This window comes from Bos mutus, chromosome 18, assembly GCF_027580195.1.
Source record: "Bos mutus isolate GX-2022 chromosome 18, NWIPB_WYAK_1.1, whole genome shotgun sequence".
Lineage (NCBI taxonomy): Eukaryota > Metazoa > Chordata > Mammalia > Artiodactyla > Bovidae > Bos > Bos mutus.
In genome coordinates, this window is record NC_091634.1 from 13,388,195 (window position 1) to 13,415,931 (window position 27,737).

The 27,737-nt window shown below is 43.6% G+C and overlaps 1 protein-coding gene across 1 annotated transcript; it reads right to left on the bottom strand.

The window, feature by feature from the left end:
- Positions 1-5,963: 5,963 nt before the first annotated feature.
- Positions 5,964-15,317, bottom strand: LEUTX (leucine twenty homeobox). The gene is made up of 3 exons (XM_070386732.1): positions 15,290-15,317; positions 7,170-7,321; positions 5,964-6,431 (listed from the first exon to the last, which is right to left on the bottom strand). Exons 1-3 carry the CDS (start codon positions 15,315-15,317, stop codon positions 5,964-5,966), a joined length of 648 nt encoding a protein of 215 aa, XP_070242833.1.
- Positions 15,318-27,737: the final 12,420 nt, after the last annotated feature.

Below are 27,737 nucleotides of genomic sequence, written 5' to 3' on the forward strand. Positions count from 1 at the left end.
AATCTGGAGCTGAGTTCTAAATCTGCCCTCCTCCTCATCTTTATGCAAAATACCATGTTCCCCACACCCCTGCACCGCAGGCTCTCCCCATAACCCAGAGTAAGTTGAATTCAGGTGGGTGATGAGTTTATCCCTCTAACCACTCACCTCCAAGTGACCTCCTTCCCCAGCCTGCCTTGCACACGCGTTCAGGACACTGCCCTCACCTTGAGTGGGTTCAGGTGGACTGGCTTCACTTTAAACATCCAAATCTGAGGCAGTGCTGGCCCTTCCCACTGATCTCCTATCACTGCTCCATAAATCCAGCTGTTTCTATTCCGTCTTTTATGCTGCTGCTGCTGCTAAGTTGCTTCAGTTGTGTCCGACTCTGTGCGACCCCATAGACGGCAGGCCACCAGGCTCCCCCGTCCCTGGGATTCTCCAGGCAAGAACACTGGAGTGGGTTGCCATTTCCTTCTCCAATGTATGAAAGTGAAAAGTGAAAGTGAAGTCGCTCAGTCGTGTCCAACTCTAGCAACCCCATGGACTGCAGCCTACCAGGCTCCTCCATCCATGGGATTTTCTAGGCAAGAGTACTGGAGTGGGGTGCCATTGCCTTCTCCGTCCATCTTTTATACTCTCCTTTATTACTATTTCTCTCCTTTTATTTTTTTAAGATTTTTTTTTATAGGGACCATTTTAAAGTCTGTACTGAGTTTGTTACAGTATTGCTTCTGTTTTATGTTTTGTTTTTTTGGCCAAAAAGCATGTGGATCTTAGGTCTCTGACCAGGGATCAAACCTGCACCCCTGCACTGGAAGGCAAAGTCTTAACCACTGGGCCAACAGGTGGGTCCTTTTCCATGTCTCAGTCCCTCCTGCCCGCACCCCATCCTCAACATTCCGAAAGAGACCCTCTCTCCACTCTGACTCTCCCCTGTCTTTCCCTCTCTTCATCTATTATGCACGGACGTTTCAATGTGCTTTTGCTCACTCTTGTTCTGGTCAAATTCAGCATGCCTCTCAAACTTTAGGTAGGGTGAGTCTAACTCAATTAACAGCTGGTTTCTGAAGGGGAAGATGGGACGGACATATTGTACAGGGAAGATCCAAAATTGTAGCTCACCTCCTCTGTAGTCTCCTTCAAAACTTCTGCTTATAGCCCAGAATTCCTGTTCTGCAATTTTCTGATTTGTCTGAACTTCTGTACTCTTTTCCAAGCACCTGAGCACTTAAATTGTGATACTGTTATCTATAATAAGAAATACATATGAGGTCTTTGTTCCTGTTCCTGGCACGAAGATCTTGGCATAAAACCTTTGGCATTTCCTGAGATGAGCCATAAAAGTGACTTTTATGTTCATGAGGTGACTTCTGGAGAGTGGATCACTTTGGGAAGTATAAACAAGTTAATTCTTGTTTATATTTATAATTCAAGTATAAACAGTATTAATTCTTCCAATCCATGAATACTGGTCATCTTTCCATTTAACTGGGCCTTATTCAATTTTAATCTATTTCCTGATTTTTATAAATTTCAGTGTACAAGTTTTTCACCTGTTTGGTTAAGTACATTCTTAAGAATTTTATTTCTGTTGCTGTTGGGAATGGGAGTGCTCTCTAAAATTCTTTCCGGATAATCTGTGGTTTGTGTATAGAGATGTGCCTAATATCTGTAGATTTTGTATCCTGCAACTTTACTAAATTTATTCGTTCTGAGGTTCTGACTCTTTGGGGTTTCCTACACACAGGAATGTAAAGAAAACTCCTGTTTTTGCTCAAACTTCAATACTTCACTTCTGGCTCCAGATGTGTGTGGGTTTTCCCAATGCCAAGAAATTCTCACACACCAGCTAGGAGTTCTACAATTTTAACACGGTTCTGACATGATGGACCTGGACACAGCATCAGATCCCACAGGTTAAGAGTTCAGTCCTGTACTTCCTGGTGGTCCGGGGGCTGAGAGTCCACCTTGCAATGCAGGGGACATGGGTTTGATCCCTGGTCCGGGAAGATCCCACACGTTGTGGAGCAACTAAGCCCATGCGCCACGACCACTGAGCCTATGCTCCTCAACTACGGAGGCCCGGGGGTCTAGATCCTGTGCTGCACAACCAGAAAAGCCAACGCGATGAGACACCCAAGCACTGCAACGAAGAGCAGCTCCCACTCGCCCCAACTAGAGAAAAGCCTACGCAAAGCAACGAGACCCAGCACAGCCAAAAAAAAGAACCCGCTTTGCAATGCAGGGGATGTGGTTTCAATCCCTGATCAAGGAACTAAGATCCCACATGCCTTGGGGCAATTAAGCCCATGCGCCTCGACAAAGATCTCATGTTGCTGCAACTATGACCCAGTGCAGTCAAGGAAGTAAATATCAAAAATAATAATAAATTATAGTACGGTTTTCTGCTTAGCAACCATCCCTGTTCCCAGCATGTGTAGTCACCTCTCGCGCTCCAGCTATGATCAGGGCTTTTCCCCCAGGGAAAGGCCACATTTTCACCTGCAGTCTCAGTCTCTTTGCTGGCAGATGGACAGCTCTTGTTGGCTTTGCTTGTCTTACATGGAGCAAGACGAACAGGTCTAGGTTCAGCCCATCTCTGCAGCACAGCAGTGCTTCCAGACCCACTCATTTCACAGACTGAGGTGAAGCAAGCACACGGATATCGGCGCGTTGAATCCAAACATCTTGCAAACCTGTAAGAGTTGGGGAGCATAGATGGGCCTTATTTTAATACACCCTTCAAATTCCCATAGTGATTTCTATGACGCCTCATCTCAGTATCCTTTCAGAGGCCAGGTAACCATTGCCCCTCTACCTGACCACACAGCCAAGCCAATTGCCTTCTCTCTGGGTACCATCAATGAGTCAGTAAAACCAAAATGCAGGGATGTCCCTAACTCAGTGGGTCCTCGCATGGTTCCAAAGTGAGTCCCAGGGTTAAAGAGGCTGCCTGATTATACCTCCTCCTTGCATCCCCCAGGCAGCATGTTCTTGTATAAACCATTTTCATTTTGTTACACATTCTTCTAAGTACAGCCATTCCCCTTAGAGCAATTCTTAAACATCATCCAAAATATCATGGCTATTTCGGGTCCCAAGATTATTTCAAATCCTTTAGTCAAAGGGACAGTTTCCAGTGTATCCATTAGTCAGCTAATATGAATAGCAAGCTTGAGACTTCCCTGGTGGTTCAGTGGTGAAGATTCCACCTTGCAATGCACGGGATACAGCTGCAGTACGTGGTCGAGGAACTAAGATCCCACATGCTGTGGAGCAACTAAGCCAGAGTGCTGAAACTAGAGTCCATGCACCACACGAAATATCCCCTGTGCCACAACATGACCCAATGTGGCCAAATAAAAATTTTTTTAAAGGAATAGCAAGCTTGCCTGTCAAGCGGAAATTCTCTATTCCAATGAATCACCCTGGGACGTGCAATGTTTCTCATTCTTATTTAGCATTTTTAACTAATAGTGTAGAAGGGCGAATGTATGTGCCCTCTGTTTTACGGTACTTGGTAGGAGTACCATTTCCCAGTCAGATACAATGTCCACTCTATAACACAATCAGGTAAAGGAAACGAAACCACTTTACATAAAGACTGTTGAAATGTAACTGTTCATCTCCAAACTTTCACACTATTTCAACCAAACCTTACATTCTTAACTGTAGCCTCCAATAGGATTCGATTGCCAGTTTTACTTTAACACTAGGTGGGGTCGCTGAGAGTCGGACACAACTGAGCAACTTCACTTTCACTTTCCACTTTCATGCATTGGAGAAGGAAATAGCAACCCACTCCAGAGTTCTTGCCTGGAGAATCCCATGGACGGAGAAGCCTGGCAGGCTGCAGTCCATGGGGTCGCACAGAGTCGGACATGACTGAAGCGACTTAGCAGCAGCAGCAGCAGCAGGGTATGTGTTTCATGACCTGAGGTCATATCCTTTCCCATAAAGCATTCAGGCAAAGGGGACACAACTTCTTTACCTACTGCCTGTTTAAATGTTCCACCTTTTGTAATCCCATCAGCCCTTCATGTTCTCAGTCTCATTACAGTTCATGTCAGGACTTCACCACTGGGTTCTGGTATCCCAGCTGGTGGGGCTCACACATCACAGAGACCTGGAAACTTCTCTTTCCACCACTGACCCTTTTTACTCACTGTTGTGTAAAAAGGCTTTGGGTCCCCAGCGAAGAGACTCTGACTCTTTGTCAATTTTCATTTGGATCACTCTGCCTAACCTATGCTCAAAATGATGGCAGGTCAGATTTCTCATTATCTTTGACTTTTAAATTTTTTCTGAACTAGAGAAAACAGAGCTGACGGGACAGTAGAGGAGTCCTTTTGGCCCACCCAACCTTTGTAGTACTGGATTACACCTTAGTTGTTTTTTTGTTAACCACCTTAGTTTTAATCGAGTTCCATTTCATTCATTCCATTTCTTAGTACTGACCTAATGATTCATAAACTGGTCCCCAGAAGAGAGTGAAGAAAGAGGCAGATCACAACAGACTGGTGGGTGGCAGCTTAAATGAACAAAGAAACTTAATTACAAAGCTCATCCTGGGTGGACGCAGGACAAGTAGGTCTCCACATCCACCCACCAAATCTTAAAATGTTTATATGGCGGCCTTAACTGGGTTCAGTCATGTATTCAGTCCAGGTGGTCTCAGCAACACTTTCCTCTCTCAAGACTGCGTTTTTGTAACAGTTCCCGCTATGGGAAATGCAGGCAGAATGGACGTGCAAAGGACAGAAGATGGGGCGAGGAGTCCCTCACTGGCTAGGTCCATCCCACAGGTCAACAGGCAGTCACATCCTCTGATCAGCGACATGGGTTTTCGCAGCATACGTGAGTGCCAGTGTTCGATGAAGCTGCAGCATCAGCTCCTGCTCTTGAAGGCTCAGGCACGGATGCCTCACAGTTCCGTCAGCTGGGATTCGCATGCGAGAAGACTTGGGGAGTCCTCAGTGGCAAAAGCTTCTGGTGTCACTGACAGCCCCAGGGCTCCTTGGTACTCCTTGGTGAAAGTGGACAAGGCCTGCCTGCTCTTGTTTGCTCTAGTGCGAGGTCACAGCCACAGGGATCAGTCTTGGCTGCAAGCTATGTGGTGACATGGGTAAAAGGCTTCCATTTCCCATGGGGATGTGCTCTTGTTTGTGTCTGAAGGCTCCCCTTTTCTCCCTGTCCTCGCCAACATTTCTTGTGGTCTTTCAGATGACAGCCATGCTGACTGGGGGTGAGGTGACACCTCACTGCAGTTTTGATTTGCATTCCCCAGATGATAAGCCATGTTGAGCATCTTTCATGTGCCTGCTACCCTGCTGAGTAGTAACTGAACTCCAGAGCTCTCCCAGAGCTATTCTCATCAGTGGATAATTATTAAATCATTGGTTTTTTTTGTCAGGTACAAGTGCTGGGACCTCCTCATCCAATCTATTGCTAATGTCACACTCTTAAATGCATTTTTTGGGGGGGTTGTTATTTGGGTGTTTATTTTTTCAGCTGTGCCATGCAGCATGTGGGATCTTAGTGCTCCAACCAGAGACTGAACCCATGTCCCCTGCATTGGAAGTGTGGAGTCCTAACCCTCGGATCACTACAGAGGTCCCTAATTGTTTTTTTTTTTTTTTTTTTTAAGACAAAGAGGCTCATGAAAAATAGGTATTTTTACATAATATTAATGGAGATAGCTCAACTGGGACAAACTAGGAGAACTAGCTAGTTTCTGCTATTTCTCCAAAGATACCTGATGACTGCCCTTTATACTGAAATTTGGTTGAGGAGGCACTTAGAGGACAGAAGGGAGCCGCAACGGGCCCTGCACACCTAGAGCCTGTGCTCCGGAGCAAGAGAAGCCCGAGCACCGCAACTAGAGAGCGGCTCCCGTCCCCTGCAACTGGAGAAAAGCCCACGCAGCAGCAGAGACCCAGCACAGCCAAACATAAATAAAACCATTTAAAAAAAAATTTGGATCACGGAACTTTCTCAGGATTGTAGCTGTGTTCGTCCTCACGATGGTGATCAGTGCCGGCCACAGTCCCCCAGCTGGAGCACTCTGGGAAGAGGTACTGATCCAGACTGCTGGGGTCATCATCCCCAGGTAAGTCGTATAACTGTATAAGTTGATCCATGTCATAAGGACTGGAGGCCCAAGGAAGATCAGCGTCTCTGAGACTTAGAGCAGTCAGGAAATTGCAGGATGAAGGGCATGGAGTGGCAGCAGCCCCTTCACACTGCTCAGCACAAGAAAGCTCAGGTAGCTCGTGATGAGAATCACCTGCAAGGCTGAGACTCATGGGATGAGCGCTTCCGGAAGTGCCCGGTAAGGGCATCTCTTCCTCCTTCACTGAGACAACCCGGCGCGGGTCTCCTGGTGACAGATTTTGCTGAGTCTGATTCTCCTCCCTCCTCCTTTTGACACGTTGGTTTTTAAACCAAGTCTGGAGAGGGAAGAGATGAGCAGGTTAATAAGAGGGGGAAGCAGCCAAAGGAGAATCCTCATATACTCCAGAAATTTGGTTGGTTCTGGTATATGAAAGTTACTCTCACATGTCTTCACATTTGATTTGAGTGAGGAAAATTCTATCCTCTCCTGGTCCTGGGATCCAGGAGGCAAAGGGGGCATAGGATTGCGCTGGCAACGGGCACGACAGGACAGACTGCTTTCAGCCAAGAACAGGACATGTATTTAGAAAGTGGGTTTTGTCTTGGTGGATACTCTGCGTTCTCAGAGAGGATTCTTAAGCCTGAGAATACGGAGTGGAAGTGTAGCTTGGGGTGCCTTTAGGATTCGTCCAGCAGTTCTTATGCCGAGTACTCTAAGGGAATTTAGCCACAAGGTATATAGATAACTGAATGTTGTGATTAAGGAGAATCTAGAAATAAACAGGAACAGACCCAAATCCATCACCAAAGGATCTCATCTAGCACCGTGGGTCTGGAGTCAGAAAGGCCTAGGTTCAAATTCTAGCTCTACTGTTTATAATTCTTGGAAGATAATTCCTCTCTGTGACTCTTGTTCTTCAAAACAAATGTGGAACAAATATATAAAATGCTTAACATCTGTCCTGGCACACAGCAATTTTTCAAGCAATGAGAATTACATGGTGACTAAATGTGTGTGAAACTCTGGTTAGGTGTGCTATCTAGCTATATAGAGACAGATCTCAGGTACATACCTTTATAACTGACGCATCAAGATGAATAGTTGAAGCAAGTGTTCTTATGAGGAAACAATGTGGGTACCTGGTCCTTTCAAATACATCTCTTAGTGCTCCTAGCTGTTCTCCATTAAAGCGTGTGCGGAATCGCCGAGTTGAATTTTGTTTTTCTGTTAAAAGAGAATAGATGAAAATCTTTCCTAAAAAATACTTCCAAGGGAGTTGCCCATTGGTCCAGTGGTTAAGAATCTGCCCTGCAATGCAGGGGACATGGATTTGAGCCTTGGTCAGGGAGCTAAGACCCCACGTGCTGCAAAGCAGCTGAGTCCATGAGTCCATTTAACTACTCAGCCCACATGCTCTGGAGCTGGTACACCACAACTAGAGAGCCCATGCACCACAACCAGAGGGTCTTTGCATGGCAATAAAAGATCCTGCATGCCTCAAGTAAGACCCAATGCAGCCAAATAAGTATTTTTTAAATATATATATATATATTCAATAATAAAAGAAGTGGATAAGTCACATACAAAGCAAGCAGGAAGAGTAAAAGACACAGTAGTAAAATCAATTCAAGATTAATAACCTGTCAAGAGATACATGAAATAAAAAGATGTAAAACGTGTCATACAAATATAAAATGTGTGTGGGGGGGTTAAAAATATATAGGATATTATAGATGTGAACTTCATGGTAACAACAAAGAAAACACTTTTACTAGATACCTAAAGAAAATGAGAAAAGATATAAACAGAACACTAAAGAAAACAATCAAACTACAAGGTAAGAGAGAAAGAGAAGGAGGAACTATAAAAAAAGCCAGAAAACAATTTTTGCAATGGCAATTACACATCCATCAATAATTACTTTAAATGTAAATGGAATAAACTCTCCAATCAAAAAACCTAGGTGGCTAAATGGATTTTTTAAAGCTTCTATTAATATATGCCTTTTATATGCTGTCTATAAAAGATACACTTCAAAACTGCAGACAGAGGATGAAAGTGAAAGGATCAAAAAAGATATACCATGCCAAGGGGTCAATCCTAAAGAAAATCAACCCTGAATACTCACTGGAAGGACTGATGCTGAAGCTCCAGTACTTTGGCCACCTAATGAGAAGAGCTGACTCACTGCAAGAGACCCTGATGGAGAAAAAGACTGAAGGCAGGAGGAGAAGGGGATGACAGAGGACGAGATGGGTGGATGACATCACTGACTCAATGGACATGAGTTTGAGCAGGATCCAGGAGATGGTGAAGGACAGGGAGGCCTGGTGAGCTGCAGTCCACAGGGTTGCAAAGAGTCGGACACGACTAAGTGACCGAACAACAACAGCAGCGCCAGTGGGAAGGAAAAGAATGCTGGGGCAGCAATACTTGCATCAGAAGAAATACACTTTAAAACAAAAGACTGTAACAAAAGACAAAAAGGGCATTACAGGAGGATAAAGGGGTCAATCCAACAAGAAGATACATTTGTAGACATCTCTGCCCCCAGCATAGGAGGACATAAATATAGAAAGTAAATAGTAAAGAAATAAAGGGAGAAATATACAGCAACACTGTAATAGTTGGGGACTTTAATATTACATTCTTAAGGAAATGACTTTCAAGATAAAATTCTCTATGCAGTCAAATTTATCCTTCCACGTGAGAAGAGAATAAAGATACATTCAGATACTCATAGGTTCAACCAACTTATTTTGTCTGCTACTTGAGGATATAGTTCAACTCAGCAAAATAAAGAACAAGAGTGAGGGGCCTTCCCTCGTGGTCCAGAGGTTAAGAATCTGAGCTTCCCATGCACGGAGATATGGGTTCAATCCCTGGTCAAAAACTAAGATCTCCCATGCCACCCAGTGCAGGCGCTGGGGGTTGGTGGTCACAAACAAGGGGGAATTTGTATGGAAGAAAGGAGAATCCACACAAGAGGGTGACAAGGGGAGCTTCCAGGTTGAGTCCTATACAACAGGCCTGGAAAGCAAGCAGAGCTGATTCCTGGGGGGAGGAAATGGCAACCCACTCCAGTATTCTTGCCTGGGAAATTCTGTGGATAGAGGAACCTGGTGGGCTACAGTCCATGGAATCTCAGAGTCAAGACATGACTGAGTACACGTACATGTACATCTGCGACCAATATAAGAAATAAATTATTGGTGTCCAGAATACAACAAAAATGTTCTACTAAGCCTCAAAGGTGGGGGGGGGGGGTGGGAAATACACTAGAAAAACGTCAAAGGAAAGAAGTAGGAAATTAGCAAAACAGAAAAGCAAAATAGACTTTAAAATAGAGTGAAGAGACTCATTGGTTAATAAAGAAATGGAACTGGATCAAATTTCATGTACCCACTATTACAAATGAAAGGCCCAAAATGGAGTCATGTATGCTCCATACTGCCAACAGGCAATTTACAGTTTCAGCTCTCCCAGAAATGGAATCTTAAGCACATCAATCAGGAATTGCTCAATCAGTACTAGTTAGGTAACTGCCTGATAGACCCCTGCTATCTCATAAAGGGAAGTAACCGTGCAATAATCTGATTTCCCACCTTGTATAACCTAGTTCCTGTAATAATCTGATTTTCTGCCTTGTATAACCTAGCTCCTATTCCCTTCTGCCTGTACAATACAAATCATTCATTTTACACAGCTCCTCTGAGCTCCTTTTGATATGCTAGACTGGATCCTGCCTGATTCATGAATCACTGAATAAAGCCAATACAATCTTTAAAATTTACTCAGTTGAATATTGTTTTCAGAACACCACCAAATGGTTGACATTTAAAAGTATGACAGTACCACTTGTTAAAAAGGAGGTGGAGAAACAAACACTTACATTACTGGTGATGTAATTTTCTACTACATGTTAGATCACGAAAGGAATGTTCCCCAAAGCTTAAATTATACATAACAGCCCATCTCTGGGAACCCTCCTAGGTAATGATCATTAAGCTAAAATATCTTTGTTTACCATATAGAAAATATCTTAACCAGGCTCACCTGAGGATGACTGCGGGAAAGTTATTAACACATTCCCTCCGGAGGTTGATGGGAACCAGGAAGTGCTTGACATTACTTCCTCCCCTTTTGGAATAAAAGAAGCCTGAATTGTAACTCAGACACAGAGGTTCTTTGGGACTCAAGTCCACCATCCTCTTGGTCTGCTGGCTTTCTGAATAAAGTCGATATTCCCTGTCCCAACAACTTGTCTGTGGACTTCCCTGGGGATAGGAATCTGCCTGCCAATGCAGGGGATATGGGTTCAATCCCTGGTCTGGGAAGATTCCACATCCCTCAAAGCCCCTAGAGCCTGTGCTCTTCAACAAGAGAAGCAACGAGAAGCCCCGACACCACAACAAAGAGCAGCCTCCACTCGCCATGACTAGAGAAAACCCTTGAGCAGCAACAAAGACCCAGCACAGCCAAAAACAACGAAAAGAAAATCGTCTGTCGATTTGTTGACCTGTCATGCAGTAAGCACTATGGTTTTCAAATGCTCCCTGCTGGTATAACCCAATGGTTCCCCAGACGGATGAGCCAGTGTTGGCGAAGTTCAGAGACTACCACAAACTCTCGCCCCTCTCACCTCAGTTTATCACAAGCCAGCCACTCAACCTCTAGCATCCTCGGCATGCATTGCCTTCACCCAGCTTACCTGCCATGAGAAATCCTTGAGAAGCACAGTGATTCGACCAGGTGTTGCCTGACTGTGAACTGTAGTCTTACACATCTGCTGGGTTTAGAGGCCTAATATTTAAGCAAAATTTTAACAAAATCATGCCCCCACCCTACCCCTCCCTAATGCCACACCCTCCCATCATCCACTCAACAGGCTTAATGAGAACCCAGGCTGTGCCTGGTGCTGTCCAGGGTCCTGGGGATAACGGTGTGAGTCCAGATTTTATTTCTGACCTCAAATAGTGGAGGAAAATAAATCAAAGTTGAGGAGGACATGGATAAAATGTTCAACACTGTCACTCAGAATAAAATAAACAAACAGGGTGCTGGGAGAAAGAATAAGTTGGTAAGACACCTGAAATCAAAAGGTGAAGAAGGGGTTTTGTGGGTGGGCAGCTCTCAGTGTGAACTGGGGGGCGAGAGTGAATGTCTAAGGGACAGCTTGTGGAGGAGATGGACTGTCAAAGCCCCCCAACATCAGGTCTTCCCAGCCTTCCCACGCAAGACAGCAGCTGACTTGGGGGAAGAACTTGGCAGAGCTTGAATCACAGAGGTCCTTGTAACTTAGGTTAAGGAGTGTTCAAATTTGGGACAGCTGAAAGTCCACGAACAGTTCTAAGCAAGTGAACTTAACAAATTGAACTTTTAAAGATTTTTTTGTTTTTGGCCGTTTCAGGATCTTTGTTACATCTTTTGGGGTCTTTTGTTGAGACACATGGGCTTAGTTGCCCCACAGTATGTGGGATCTTAGTTCCCTGATCAGGATCAAACCTGAGTCCCCTGCATTGCAAGGTGGATTCTTAACCACTGGACCACCGGTGAAAGTGAAAGTCGCTCAGTTGTGTCTGACTCTTTGCAACCCCATGTACTATACAGTCCATGAGTTCCCCAGGTCAGAATACTGGAGTGGGTAACCATTCCCTTCTCCAGGGGATCTTCCCAACCCAGGGATCAAACTCTGGTCTCCCGTATTGCAGGCAGATTCTTTACCACCTGAGCCACCAGGGAAGCCAGGGATTCTACAAAACCACCAGGGAAATCCTCAAACTAAATTAAAAAAAAAAAATCATGCTGCTCTCTTGCCTCTTACTTCCCTTTCCCTGACCCTTTGTTCATTTTTTTCCCCTCTCACCTTCATTTATTCTTCCTCATAACGTTTTTCTCTGCAAGAGGTGTTACTCATGTATTTTGGTGAACATATGTAAACATTTCTGTATTTTCTGAGGAATTTTTCCCAGGACCCAGATTGGGAGATTACACTTCCTCAAAAACCATATGTACCTTGTTGAGTTTGTATGCACTGTGCTGAACTAGTCCCTGGAGCCTCCTATACTCCAGCTATCCACTTAGGGTTTGTAGTGGGTTTTTGTTTGTGTGAATAAACTTTCTATAATGGAACAATTTTAGATTTACAGAAAAGTTGCACAGATAATTAGGGAGTTTCCACAAACAATTCATCCAGCTCCCTCTATGTTAATGTCTTACATACCCAGGTACATTGGCCAAAACCAAGAAATTTACATTGGTATATTAACTAAATTTCAGTCTTTTTTCTTCTTTTTTGCTGCACTGGGTCTTCGCTGCAGCGTGCAGGCTCTCTAGTTGTGGCGTGCAGGCTTAGTTGCCCTGAAGAATGCGGGATCTTAATTCTTCTCTCAGGGACTGAACCCATGTCCCCTGCACTGGCAGCAGATTCTAAACCTCTGGACCACCAGGGAAGTCACCAGACTATTTTTTATCTCACCAGCTCTCCCCCTAATGTCTTTTTTAGACTTTTTTTTTTAAGAACAGTTCTAGATTCCAGGCAAAACTGAGAGTAAGATAAAGAGACTTCCCATATACCCTCTGCTGCCACACGTACATAGCACCCCGGCCCCACCATTATCCACATGCCCCATCAGAGTGGTACACTTTTTATAACAGATGAAGTTACACTGACACATCACAATCATCCAAAACCCACAGTTTACCTGAGGGTTCACTCTTGGGGTTACACATCCTGTGGATCTAGAGACATGTGTACCAACATACATTCATCCTTAAAATATTATGCAGGGGGTTTTCACTGACCTAAAATCTTCTGTGCCTCACCTACTCATCTCCTGCACCCTGGGAACCTCTGGTCATTTTACCATCCTCACAGTTGCAGCCTTTACTGAATGTCCTATGTCAGAATCATACAGTATGTAGCCTTTTCAGATTGGGTTCTTTCACTGAGGAATACGCCTTTAAGATTCTTCCATGTCTTCATAGCTCACAGTTTTTAGTGCTGAACAAGATCCCACTGTCTGAATGTACCTGAGTTAATTTACCCACTTACCTACACAGAAACACCTGGATTTCTTTCAGTTTCTGGCAACTATGAATAATGCTGCTATAAATATTTATGTGCAAGTTTTTCAATGGACATAAGTTTTCAACCCCTGTGGGTAAACATATATAGGAGCACAGCTGGCGGTAAACACAGTAAGAATACGTTTAGTTTTGTAAGAAACCATCAAACTGTCTTCCAAAGTAGCTGTACCATCCTGCACTCCCACCAGCACAGAAGGAGAGTCCCTGTCCCTCCACACCCGCATCCCTGTTTGGTGTTGTCTGTGTTTAGTTTTAGACATACTAAAGGTTTTGTGGTGTTATCCTGTTGTAATTTACAGTTCTAATGATATCTGATGTTAAGCAGCATATATACTTATTTGCCATCTGTGTATCTTCTTTGTTAAGGTATCTGTTCAGATCTTTGCTGTTGTTCAGTCACTAAGTCGTGTCCGACTCTTTTCAGACCCCGTGGACTGTAGCCTGCCAGGCTTCTCTGTTCATGGGATTCTCCCAGCAAGAAGACTAGAGTGGGTTGCCATTTCCTTCTCCAGGGGATCTTCCTGACCCAGGGATTGAACCTTGCATAGGCAGGCAGGTTCCTTACCACTGAGCCACCAGAGAAGCTCCTTCAGATCTTTGGCCCATTTTTAAATTGATTTGTTCTTCTTCTTGTGTATTTGAGAATTCTTTGTTTTGACAAGAGTCTTATGAGATATGTGTTCTGCAATTATTTTCTCCCAATTTGTGTCTTGTCTTCTCATTCTCTTGAGCTTGCAAGGTTTTGACTTTTTTTTTGACCAGAAGAGAGATCTTTATCAGCCAGTAGTTCTCAAACTTTAGGATACATGAGAGTCACCTTGACGTTTTATAAAAACATATAAAGATGGGTCCCACCCCCAGAATTCAATATATCACTATATATGTAGATACAGATTGGGACCCATAAATACACATTTTAATAAATTCCCAGATGAGCTGATTTATTGATCTGGAAACCACACTTAGAGGACCACTGTTCTTGCAATCCCAGGGTAGTCTTTTTGTTATGTATTAAAACCTGCTGATGACTTTCTAGATGAACTATAAAGCCTCAGGTCAACTCTGTATCTGTTATAAATATTTTCAGCATCCAAATTTGATGGCAGTTTTTTCTTTTAAAGCACCATTTTAATTTAGGTCATTGTAGAGCACAGAAATATTAGCAATATTCAATTACCTTCTACAATGGATGTAATTTAATTTTAACATTTTCTGAAATTGTGTATTTTCCAGAATTTGGAGAGAACTTAGTTTAGAAGGGGTCATTTGCAAACCTGTAAAAATCACAGATGAGTCACTGTGGGAGAGGATAGCTAGATATTCACCAATCACATTTCCTCTTTCCCAGGCATGTGGAAAAATACATACGGATATTGATCTGTAATGTCCCTTTCTTGTGATATCTTTCTCTGCCTTTGGTATCAGAGTAATGTTGGCTTCATACAATGTATTGCATAATTCAGCAGTCAAGCCATCTCCTCTAGGGGAGTTCTAATAGGGAGGTTACTGAGTCAATCTCTTTACTTTTATAGTTCTGTTTATATTATTATATATTTTTTCTTCAGTCAGTTGTGGTATATTAAAAAAAAAAAAATACTTGGCTGAATGGACAAGATGGCAGAGTAGGAAGACCCTGAGCTCACCTCCTCTCATGAGCACACAGAAGCTACAAATATTTACAAAGCAACTGTCCATGAGAATGACCCAAAAACTAGCTGAAAAGATCTTCTACAACCTAACATACAAAGGTATAGAAAAGAAACCACAACAAGATAAGCAGAGATGCAGTCAAGACCTACTTTAGGTAGGCAACCCACGAACAAGGGATGATTACAACTGCAGAGATTCACCCGGAGGAGTGAGGAATCTGAGCTCCCCAACCTAGAGGTTCTACATCAGGAAGACCAACACCCAGAAGAAGACCAGTGGGACTTACTTTGGGAGAGTCAGCGGGTGTAGGAAACACTCGATCAAAAGGGTGCACACGGAATCCCTGATGCTCTGAGACCCGGGGCAGGAGCAGTCCTTTGAAAGGAACCTGAGTCAGATGCACCTGTAGATCCGGGAGAGCCTCCTGGAGGGGCAGGAGAGACTGGGACTCACCTGCCAGCAGCCCTTCTGAGGAGCTCATTCTACAGGGCACTGCTGCTGGTACATGTGCTTCTGGAATCTTCCCTCTAGCTGATTAGCACAGGACCTGGACCCACCCGTCAGTCAGCTGGCACCAGTCCTGGGATACCCATATCAATCAGCAGACTCCCCAGGGACCTGGCCCCACCAACCAGAGGGTCCAGGACCCACCAGTGGGCTAGTATTAGCTCTGGGACCCCTGGGGCCCCACAGCTAGTCCACCAGTGGCTGACTCCAACTCCAGGACTCCCAGGACCCTGCAACAAAGGCCCTAGGACACAGCTCCACCGACCAGTGGGCTGACACCAGTTCTGGGAACCCCAAGCCCTCTGCCAGAAACCCCTGGACCTGGCTCCACCCACCAGTGGTTCAGCAATGGCCCTAAGACACTGCCTCACTCCCCATTGTGTGGGCATCAGCCGCAGGACCACCTCAACCCTGCTGCCAGAAAGGCTGGGACCTGGATCACCCACCAGCTGGCTGGTACCAGCCTCAAGCAACCCGGGGCTCCTGAGCCACCTGCCCCAGAATCCGGCCCCATACAACAGCAGGACAACACCAGCTCTGGGACCCTGGGCCCTCAGCCATTCATACCAGAACCTGGCTCTGCCCACCAATGGGCCAGCACTAACACCAGGACCCTTGGGACGCCCTGGCCAGCAGCCTTGTGTCCCAGCCCCACATACCAGTAGGTCAGCCAGGACAGGGACTCCCTGAGCCATACAATTTCAGTTTGTGCTTCCTCTTAAAGCAACAACAACAAACCTAACTCAAAGACCAGGTCAGAAGGGATCTGAGACTTGTCTCACACCCCCGTGCTTGGCACCCTTCAATAAACTTTTACTTGGTTGCAAACACACACTGAAGCCCAGAAAAAAGATTATGTTTCAGTAGATATTAAATCCTAGTTTTGTTGATTGAGATCTGTATTTACTGCCTAAGACTCACCTCCAAAGATACCTCCTAGGGTTATGTTACATTATTGTGTAAAGTTTAACTGAATTATTGAAGGACACTTTAAGTTTACTTCTGAAGCTGATCACACCAATCTATCTTTGGATGAAGATCAGATGCCCTAAGAACTACAAACAGGAGACTGTGTATACTTGAGAAGGCAGCACTTAAAGGACTGTCTGAAACCTAGATCAAAGGGCCTTCATCAGGTACTCTTAAAAAGCACATCTGCAACAAAACTGAAGGGAACTGACTGTTGAATTTATTATTTCCCACTTAAGAGAGGGCTCTGTGTTGGACTGGCCTGTAGAAAGGCCTGCTGATGCCAAAAGACACCCACATCAGGACAAGACCACAGCAGTGCTGCTGCTGCTAAGTCGCTTCAGTCGTGTCCGACTCTGTGCGACCCTATAGACGGCAGCCCACCAGGCTCCCCCGTCCTTGGGATTCTCCAGGCAAGAACACTGGAGTGGGTTGCCATTTTCTTCTCCAGTGCGTGAAAGTGAAAAGTGAAAGTGAAGTCGCTCAGTCATGTCCAACTCTTAGCGACCCCATGGACTGGCAGCCCACCAGGCTCCTCTGTCCATGGGATTTTCCAGGCAAGAGTGCTGGAGTGAGGTGCCAGGGTGATAGGTGGCTAATCCAAGAATCAGAGCCAGGCTTGTGAGACCCATCCAGTTCATGTGTCTGAACTGCTCACAAGTTGTCTGTCTTCCTATAACACTGGAAATTATATATATATTTTTTACTTCCAACCATACTGTTACCCCCAATATTTAAGACGGAAAGAAAACTGCCCAGTGAAGTTGTAACAGAGTATAGCTACTCATAACACATCACTGCTTGTTTTAAGTCATGCTAAAAGCAGCACATTAATACAATGTTTCTTAAGTCCATGCTAAAAGCAGCATATTAATACAATGTTTCTGTGACAAATTGGTATAACTGATAAAATGTACAGCCTATAAAATGTTTCCTCATTAAAATGCCTCTGAGTTTGTTCACTATGTCTGATCAGTTTTCTCCCAATGTGGATAGTGAGGCAAAAATATATATAAACAAAAAGTAGGCTTAGCACCACAGGACGTGATGGACCAACCACCCTGGCACCAAGGGGCAAACATTTTGACCAAGCAAAAGATCTGTAATCAAAACAGGAAATGACAGAAGAAATGTTCACCTATTGAGGTATGGGGAAGTCATTCTGGCTTATACACTGTACATCTGCTTTAACCACTAAGGAAAAAGTACATGTAGAAATCAAAACAAAGCTGGACAGCCCTTGTGGACATGGTTTCAGACAAATGCCTGTATTACTGTGACCTTGAATTTCCTGAAGTGTATCAAGGATACCGCCATCAATTCTCAAAACAGTATCTGCCAGCAGCTGCCAACTAAGCATTATAGTCTCAAGGTAACAATAAAATCTTTCTCTTACTTAAGAATAGTAGTAACTGACTTCCCTGGTGGCTCAGTGGGAATCCGCCTGCCAATGTAAGAGACTCGGGTTCGATCCCTGGTCCTGGAAGACTCCACATGCCATGGGGCACCTAAGGCCGAATGCCACAACTACTGAGCCTGCGCTCTACAGCCATGCTCTGCAACAAGACAGCAGGCCCCGCTCACTGCAACCAGAGAAAGCCCAAGAGCCACAGTGAAGGCCCAGCACAGCCAAAAATAAATACAATAAGAAAGAATAGTAGTGACAATGATAGAGCTTAAGCTACAGCCCCTCAGAATAAACCACTAGATTTTTTATCATGAATAGTACTAGACAACTGCTTTAGATTGGATTTTAGCAGAAAAAGGACACATATGTTCAGTAGCCATACGTGTTTTATATGTTAGTGGCCAGATTACAAAGTTAGACCTACTTAGATAAAATTAGACAACTGCCTATCAGGCTTAAAACAAGTCTCCCCAGAAGTGCCCAGGCCAGCCTGTTCTTCAGGATTATTCTCCTTCTTTCCTCAGGGAATGAGATCTGCTTTCCGAAACTTATTAAATTTCCAGTCATCACTCTTTCACTTCCTCATAATTGGGTCTGTTGCCCCGAAAGGGTGGACCAAGGGACTAAAAGCCTTAAATCATGAAAGACTCAGATCCAGTACTTGGAACATGGAAGATCCCTAAGCAGGGTCAATTCCCCAGATTGAGGCAGGACGATGACCTGTTTCAGCAAGAATTAGCTAGAGCAATTGTTGTCTTGTTTCCTCAAAGATTCAGGGGAACTTAAAACAGGAGGGGGCATTGAAACCAAATTCCTCTAAAACCAAGTCTCCTTACCAAGTTTCTGATTAATCTCTCTATTCAAAACTTCTTTCTTGTCCCCTTGGACTGCAATCCTGTGCTAACTGAACACTACTCCACCAGAGTCAGATGGCTGTAACTGCTGTTTTCGATAACATCTTTAATGTACTAACATTGCTGTTACAGTTATCAGTATTAAAGTACAAATGCAGGTTGTTTCTCTGGAGCAAAATGAGCTAAGAAATCCCAGAGCTATGGACCACATGGCCAGAGAATCATAACCAGACACATCCTGATTCCTGAAATTACATTCAGGAATGTCATAAGATGATAATTAATCCTTGTCTCTGCATTCTTCCCCTTTATGCTGCTGCTGCTGCTAAGTCGCTGCAGTCGTGTCCGACTCTGTGCGACCCCATAGACGGAAGCCCACCAGGCTCCCCCACTCCCCCATCCCTGGGATTCTCTAGGCAAGAACACTGGAGTGGGCCGCCATTTCCTTCTCCAATGCGTGAAAGGGAAAAGTGAAAGTGAAGTCACTCAGTCGTGTCCGACTCTTAGCGACCCCATGGACTGCAGCCTACCAGGCTCCACCATCCATGGGATTTTCCAGGCAAGAGTACTGGAGTGGGGTGCCATTGCCTTCTCCATCCCCTTTATAAAACCCCCTAAGTCAAAGACCAGGTTGGAGCAAATGTAAGGGTTTGTCTCCCACTCCCTGCCTGGATGCCCTGCATAAACCCTTACTTTACTACAAACACCCCCCCAACAGAGTTTGTCTTTCTTGGCCATGGGTACACAAGCCCTTACTGATAGAACGCTCCTGGAAACTTAACAAAAATGGTACAACAAGGCAGAAGAGTGTTCTCGATTGAAAGAGGCTACATATCAATGACTTCAGATATGCAGACGACACCATCCTAAAGGCAGAAAGCAAAGAGGAACTAAAGAGCCTCTTGATGAAGGTGAAAGAGGAGAGTAAAAAAGCTGACTTAAAACTCCACATTCAAAAAACTAAGATCGTGGCATTGGATCCCATCACTTCATGGCAAACAGATGGAGAAACAATGGAAACAGTGACAGACTTTATTTTCCTGGACTCCAAAATCATTGCAGATGATGACTGCAGCCATGAAATTAAAAGACACGTGCTCCTTGGAAGAAAAGCTATGATAAAACTAGAAAGCATATTAAAAAGCAGAACCATGACTTTGCTGACAAAGGTCCATCAAGTCAAAGCTACGGTTTTTTTCCAGTGTATGGAGGTGAAAATTGGATCATAAAAAAAAAGAAAAGACAGCACCAAGTCGTGTCCGACTCTTTCGATCCCATGAACTGTAGCCTGCCAGGCTCCTCTGTCCATGGGATTCTCCAAGCAAGAATACTGGAGTGGGTTGCCATTTTCTTCTCCAGGGGAGCTTCCCAAGCCAGATTGAATTCAGGTCTCCTGCAACTCCGGCAGATGCTTTCCTGAAAGCTGAGTGCCAGAGAATTGATGCTTTTGAACTGTGGTGCTGAAGAAGACTCTTGAGAGTCCCTTGGACTGCAAGGAGATCCAAGCAGTCCATCCTAAAGGAGATCAGTCCTGGGTGTTCATTGGAAGGACTGATGCTGAAGCTAAAACTCAATACTTTGGTCACCTCATGAGAAGAGCCAACTCATTGGAAAAGACCCTGATGCTGGGAAAGACTGAGGGTAAGAGGAGAAGGGGACTGACAGAGGATGAGATGGTTGGATGGCATCGTCAACATGATGGACATGAGTTTGAGCCAACTTCAGGAGATGGTGAAGGACAGGGAAGCCTGCAATGCCACTATGGGGTTGCAAAGAGTCGGACGTGCCTGAGTAAGTGAAAACCAACAACAAAAAGAGGCTAAAGGGATATAGGAACCCAATGGAATGCGCAGAATCTGACTGGATGCGGGGCTTAAAATTTGCTATAAAAGACATGGTTTTGGACAATTGGGGGAAATTTAAATATGAGTTATGTATTAGTTGCCAATTCTTAAGCAAGAGCAGAGTTTAACACCTAGAAATCTTGTGAAAGGTATAAAAATTGGAGCTTGGTGCTTGGCAAAGGGAGGAGATTTGATAAGCACCTTAGGCTAAAGTTAGCTAGGAGATTAAGTGTATCAATCACCTCTCAAAGCAAGTAAGACTGAATCTCATCAGCTCTGTTTTTATCTGGATGAAAGAATGTGTCCTCACTCTTGCTGTTGTTCAGTGGCTCAGTCATGTCTGACTCTTTGCAACCCCATGGACTGCCGCATGCCAGGCTTCCCTGTCCTTCACCATCTCCCAGAGCTTGCTGAAGCTTATGTCCATTGAGTTGATGATGCCATCCAACCATCTCATCCTCTGTCAGTCCCCTTCTCCTCTCGCCTTCAGTCTTTCTCACCATCAGGGTCTTTTCCAACTCTTTGCATCACCTGACCAAAGTATTGTCGCTTCAGCTGCAGCATCAGTCCTTCCAATGAACATTCAGGATTGATTTCCTTTAAGATTGACTGATTTGATCTCCTTGCCTGGAAAAGTTAATCCACTTAGAAAAGTTAATCCATGTAGAAGTTGATAATACAATTTAAAGCTTTAAGAATGCTTGCATCTAAAAAAAAAAAAAAAAAATATATATATATATATATATATATATATATAAACACTCCCTTCACTAAAAATCTAGCAGGCATACCAGGAGATCTTTTCATACAAGTCTACTTGTACAAATTAAATTTGTAAAATATAACTGCTTTAAATGACTCAAAGCTCTGAAACCAGCATCCTGTGATCATTTTATTTACTAGAGAAGACAACACTCTCACAGTTTCAGGATAAGAGTTAATATCAGTTGGGTACTTTCTTTGTGCCACACACAATTTTAAGGTGATTTCATATATTTCCTTTAATCTTCATAGAAACTGTGTACTGCAGGTCTACTGTTGTTTGGGCTTTACAGATGAAGACCCTAAAGCAGCAGTCCCCAACCTTTTTGGCACCAGGGACCAGTTTTGTAAAAAACCATTTTTCTACAGACGGTGGGCGGGGAGGAGTGGGATGGTTTGGGCTGATTCAAGCACATTGCATTTATTACACTGCCACTCATTTGACAAGGCATGGAGTTCAGGTGGTAATGTGAGAGATAGCTCACATTATCTGTGAGCTGTGGCCTGGTACCAGTCCTTGGCCTGGGGGTGGAGGACCCCTACCTTAAAGAACAGAAAACTTAAGTAACTTGTTACTCATGTTATTCACATCAAGTGGCAAAATTAGATTTGCACCCAGCCAGTCTGAACCCAGATTTCCCTGTCTTAAATGAAGTGGTATTAAGCACGGGCTCTAGAGAGTGAGCCCATTAACTGTGGGATTCCCAGTGGTTTAGTGGTGAAGAATCCACCTGCCAGTGCAGGAGACTCAGGTCAGATCCCTGGGTCAGGACGATCCCCTGGAGAAGGAAATAGCAACCCACTCCAGTATTCTTGTCTGAGAAATCCCATTGACAGAGGCAGGCTACAGTCCTTGGGGTCACGAAGAGTCAGACATGACTGAGGACTAAACAACAAAAACAGCCAGGGAGTGAGGGCTTCGATAGTTGTGGCTTGCAGGCTCAGTTGCTCCATGGCAAGTGAGATCTTAGTTCCTGAACCAGGGATGGAACCCGTGCCCCCTGCACTGGCAGGTGGATTCTTAACCCCTGACTATGAGGGAAGTCCCTCTCACGCTTTCTACGCCCACCATGCTATGTTCTTTACTTTGTCATGCTGATTACACTTTTGCACAAACTGCTTTTCCACCTGTAAATTCTTCTCTTTTATCCTAACTAACTCTTACTCTCTTCTCAGAGCCTAAACAATCTCCTTCAGGAAAATCTTTCTTGACCTCCCTGGCCAGGACAACCCATCCTAGAATTAGCCCTCAAAACTCTGTACCTACCCTTTGTAACAATTATCACATTTTATTTTCTTTTTTTTGAGGGGTTGCTGAGCAACATTTCCATACCTAGAACAGGAAAGCAGTGATTCTAACTGCTTTCCCTCATTCTCTAATGAAAAATTTCCAACAAGCACCAAAAGAAGAAGAATGTTAACCTCAAACAATAAAACAGCCAGTTATTTTACCTGCCAAACAGACTTATTCAGAAGCACCAAAGGAAGTCCGATCCAAAACACGCAGCTCTGGTGAACCACAGGCAAGCTCATAAAGAACAAGAGAGGAGGGGCCTTCTCTGGTGGTCCAGTGGCTAAAATTCCATGCTCCCGAATTAAGAGCTCAAGGGCTGCAAGTAAAAGGCCCTGCGTGCCACAACTAAAGACCCCAGCAGGGCATAACAAAATGGTACATCCCGCCTGCTGCAACAAAGACCTAGCACGACCAAGTAAGTAATTAAAAAAACGAAAGAAAGAAAGAGGGACGTCCCTGGAGGTCCAGTGGTTAACACTCTGAGCTTCCAATGCAGGGGGAATGGGTTCGATCCTTGATCAGAAAACTAAGGTCCCACATGCCATATGGCATGACCAAAAAAAAAAAAAAAAAAAAATTTTTTTTTAAGAAAAAGGAAAGGAAACTCTTACTGAGGAAAAGGGAAAGTTTCGAGGAGCTAGTATAAACAAAGAGTCCATTGGAGGAAACGGAGAGTTTAAAGTACAGTGTATTTTCATTAGCTGAGCTGTTTCCAGGCAGAGAGAAAATCTTTCTTCCTCCTGCTGGGGGTCGTAAAGTAAGGTCACTTTTGCCAGAGAGGTAAGGTACATCTCTTCCTGCTGGGATTTATGAGACAGCCAGTGGCACATGCGTAAGAGCTCCCTCTTCTGGCTGCCCAACTTCATTTTAGTGAGGTTTTTTCCTTTATTAATTCTCACAAGAAAGAATAATATAAATAATGCCTCTGTACCTACTCTCCCACTTTAATTATGAATATTCTTGTTTCATTGTTCCTCCCACTTATTTGCGGGGGAGGGGGGGCGAATTTTAAAATAAATCTCAGTCATACTATCATTTTTGATATAAACACTCCAGAATTTATCTTAACAGATAAGGACTTTGAAAACATAATCACAACTACCACTACAATGTTCCAGAAAACTCCTTGATATCATCTGATGCACAGGTTACATTTGAATTCTCCAACAGAATCTGAAGTGTACTTTTTCAATCTAGGAAAGGTATCTTTCAAAGGTAATGGTGAAACCTTGACTTTTTCAGAAAAGGTCACCAGTAACAAACCCCTTCTGGAGAAATGTTAAAGTACGTCCTTCAGGCAGAAGGAAAAGGACACCAGTTGGAAATCTGGAGTTACACCAAAGAATGAAGAGCAGTGGAGATGGCTGTTACATCGGTAAATATAATTGTTAAAGAGAAATTATAACAATGCCTTGCAGAGCTTATAACATATAAAAATAAAGTGAAGACTGAGAGAGAGCCCTGGGAAGTTGCTGTATAACACAGGGAACTCCGCTCGCAGCTCTGTGATGACCTAGAGGCATGGGATGGGCAGGGGAGAGGCTCAGGAGGGAGGGAGGGGGCTTCTATGTATACTTGGGACTGATTGACGTTGTTGTACAGCAGAAACCAACACAACATGTAAAGCAATTATCCTCCAATTAAAAAGATAAAACAAAAAATAAAACACATGAGAATTATAGCATATGTTAGAGGAGAGAAGTGAAAATATGCTATTGTAAAGTTATACTGCTTATAAGGTGGTATATCATTTGAGATAGATTGTGTAAGTTAAACATGTACACTAAAAATCCTGAAGAACCACTAAAATAACAAAATGAAGGTTTTTAGCTCAACAGCCAACAAAGAAGATAAAACAATGATAAAACTTGATTAATTTAAAAGATGGCAGAGAAAAGGGGAAGGTGGGAACAATAGCTGAGACAAATAGAAAACAAGTAGCAATATGTTAGACTCAATATTTAACCATATCAAAACCCAATTAAAAGCAGATTTAAATTAAACTGGATTTCCCACCATAATCTGACTAAAGCCACATGCTACCCATATGAGTGCAATAAACCTGAAAAACTGGGAGAGATAATAAATCACTGCTTTAAACCAATATATTTTCAGGAGATTTATTATTCTGCAATGATTAACTGGAACATCAAAACCAGAATCAGGTCACTGTATCCATGTGTATAACTGTGTTTGTTCTAACAATAAATTCTGTCCTCCTCAGTCTAAAATGCTGACAACTCATTTCCAAACATAAAGACCTAGGTTTCTGACCACATAAATTGGAAAAAACTTGCAATTGTTTGGATACAAGGAGAAAAGATATTCTTTAAGGTCAGTTTTCTATGGTTCTCTGTCTTTAATTAAAAATTTCAAGTGCTGACTTGGTGATTTTCTCTCTTTAATTTCTCCCATGCATTTTGCACAAAGCCAGGCAGGGGCTTGATATACAGTATACATCCTTAGAACAAACAACCAATTACAGCTTTGTGTGGGAACCCACACTGGACACACATACACACCACCTCCCCAGCTCCTTCCTGGTGGAAGGCAGGCCTTCCTGGGGCTGCTGTCATCCTTCTTCCCGGGGACCTGCTTCCTCAGCTCACCCTGCCCAGGGAGGCGGGATGCCCTGGTACTTGGCCCGAGATTCAAGCTGAGCAGCAGTCACTGGCCTGGGCCTGCATCTTCTGGACGTTCTACGTCCCTTGGTAAAGAGCCAAAGTCCTGAGCCTTCTCCCAGCCCCCGAGACCTGCCAGTGGTCCTGCGCCTGCACTGTGTCCCTGATGCTGGTTACACGCTTGAACATCACTCACCCGTGAAGTGGCCGTCCCCACTCACACTCTAGTGTTCTCACTCCTCCTCCATCTCCACACCCATGGGCTATATATATCGTACCCACCTGAAAGAAATGGCAGGTTTCCCTTTGATTGTCAACGAAGATCCGACAGTCAAGGACCCATCCCGTGTGTACGGGACCTGCCAGGAGAGACGAGAGTGGATGAGGGGCAAGGCCAGGTGTGGGCTCCCGCCCTACAGTGGTTCCCAGGGGTGCAGCAGGTTAGACATCAAAGGGCAGACTCTTGCTGTTCTTCAGTTGCTAAGTTGTGTTCAACTCTTTGTGACTCCACAACTGCAGCACGCTAGGCTCTGCTGTTCTTCACTATTTCCTGGAGTTTGCTCAGATTCATGTCCATTGAGTCACTGATGCTATCTAACCATCTCACCCTCTGCTGCCCTCTTCTCCTTTTGCCTTCAGTCTTTCCCAGCATCAGGGTCTTTTCCACTGAGTTGGCCCCTCACATCAGATTAAGAGCACAGGTTCAGAAGTCAGCTGCCTGGATTCAGTACTGATTTGGTTCCTTCCTAACAGTGAGATCTTAAGATTCATTAAACTCCCCTGGTCTCAGTTTCCTTGGCACAAGGAGGATTATCATAAAGTCCTACTTCCTAGGATGTTCTCAGGAACAGATGAGCTAGTATATGTAAAACCTTTAGCTGAATCACTGGCACATGCCTGGGGCCAACTGTCAGAAAGGGAGGACCCTTTCTGAAATACCATTCTTGTATTATTTTCTAACATCTGAAACTCAAGAACTGAGGATGTAAAAATATAAAAAAGAAAAAAACTCACTCCAGGGCTTCCCTGGTAAAGAATCTGCCTGCCAATGCAGGGGACACAGGTTTGAACCCTGGTCTGGGAAGATCCCACATGCCACAGGACAACTAAGCCTGTGCCCCACATCTATTGAGCTTGTGCCCCAGGGCTTGGGAGCCTCAACAAGAGAAATCACTGCAATGAGAAGCTCTCGCACCAAAACTAGAGAGCAGCCCCTGCTCCCTGCAATGGGAAAAAGCCCACACACAGCAGCAAAGACCCAGTGCACACTGATGAACATAGATGCAAAAATGTTTAATACAATTTTAGCAGAGTCCAACAACATATTAAAAAGATCATACACCATGACCAAGTGGGCTTTATCCCAGGGATGCAAGGATTCTTCAATATCCGCAAATCAATCAATGTAATACACCACATTATCAAATTGAAAAATAAAAGCCATATGACTATCTCAATAGATGCAGAGAAAGCCTTTGACAAAATTCAACATCCATGTATGATAAAAACTCTCCAGAAAGCAGGAATAGAAGGAACATACCTCAACATAATACAAGCTATATATGACAAACCCACAGCAAACATTATCCTCAATGGTGAAAAATTGAAAGCATTTCCTCTAAAGTCAGGAACAAGACGAGGGTGCCCACTCTCACCACTACTATTCAACATATTTTTGGAAGTTTTGGCCACAGCAATCAGAGCAGAAAAAGAAATAAAAGGAATCCAAATTGGAAAAGAAGAAGTAAAACTCTCACTATTTGCAGATGACATGAACCTCTGCATAGAAAACCCTAAACACTCCACCAGAAAATTACTAGAGCTAATCAATGAATATAGTAAAGCTGCAGGATATAAAATCAACACACAGAAATCCCTTGCATTCCTATACACTAATAATGAGAAAATAGAAACGGAAATTAAGGAAACAATTCCATTCACCATTGCAACGAAAAGAATAAAATACTTAGGAATATATCTACCTAAAGAAACTATATATATATAAATATATATATATATATATATAAATATAAAACTATAAACACTGATGAAAGAAATCAAAAAGGACAGTAATAGATGGAGAAATATACCATGGTCATGGATCGGAAGAATCAATATAGTGAAAATGAGTATACTACCCAAAGCAATCTATAGATTCAATGCAATACCTATCAAGCTACCAATGGTGTTTTTCACAGAGCTAGAACAAATAATTTCACAATTTGTTGGAAATACAGAAAACCTTGAATAGCCAAAGCAATCTTGAGAAAGAAGAATGGAACTGGAGGAATCAACCTGCCTGACTTCAGACTCTACTACAAAGCTACAGTCATCAAGACAGTATGGAACTGGCACAAAGACAGAAATATAGATCAATGGAACAAAGTAGAAAGCCCAGAGATAAACCCATGCACCTATGGACACCTTATCTTTGACAAAGGAGGCAAGAATATACAATGGAGAAAAGACAATCTCTTTAACAGGTGGTGCTGGGAAAACTGGTCAACCACTTGTAAAAGAATGAAACTAGAACACTTTCTAACACCATACACAAAAATAAACTCAAAATGGATTAAAGATCTAAACATAATACCAGAAACTATAAAACTCCTAGAGGAGAACATAGGCAAAACACTCTCTGA

Coding starts and splice junctions, on each gene's coding strand:
- LEUTX (XM_070386732.1), bottom strand. CDS start 15,317: ATGAGCTCCTCAGAAGGGCTGCTGGCAG. Junction 7,322..15,289: donor CTCAGAAGGGCTGCTGGCAG/GTGAGTCCCAGT, acceptor CTCTTTTAACAG/AAAAACAAAATTCAACTCGG. Junction 6,432..7,169: donor TTGATGCGTCAGTTATAAAG/GTATGTACCTGA, acceptor TTCCCTCTCCAG/ACTTGGTTTAAAAACCAACG.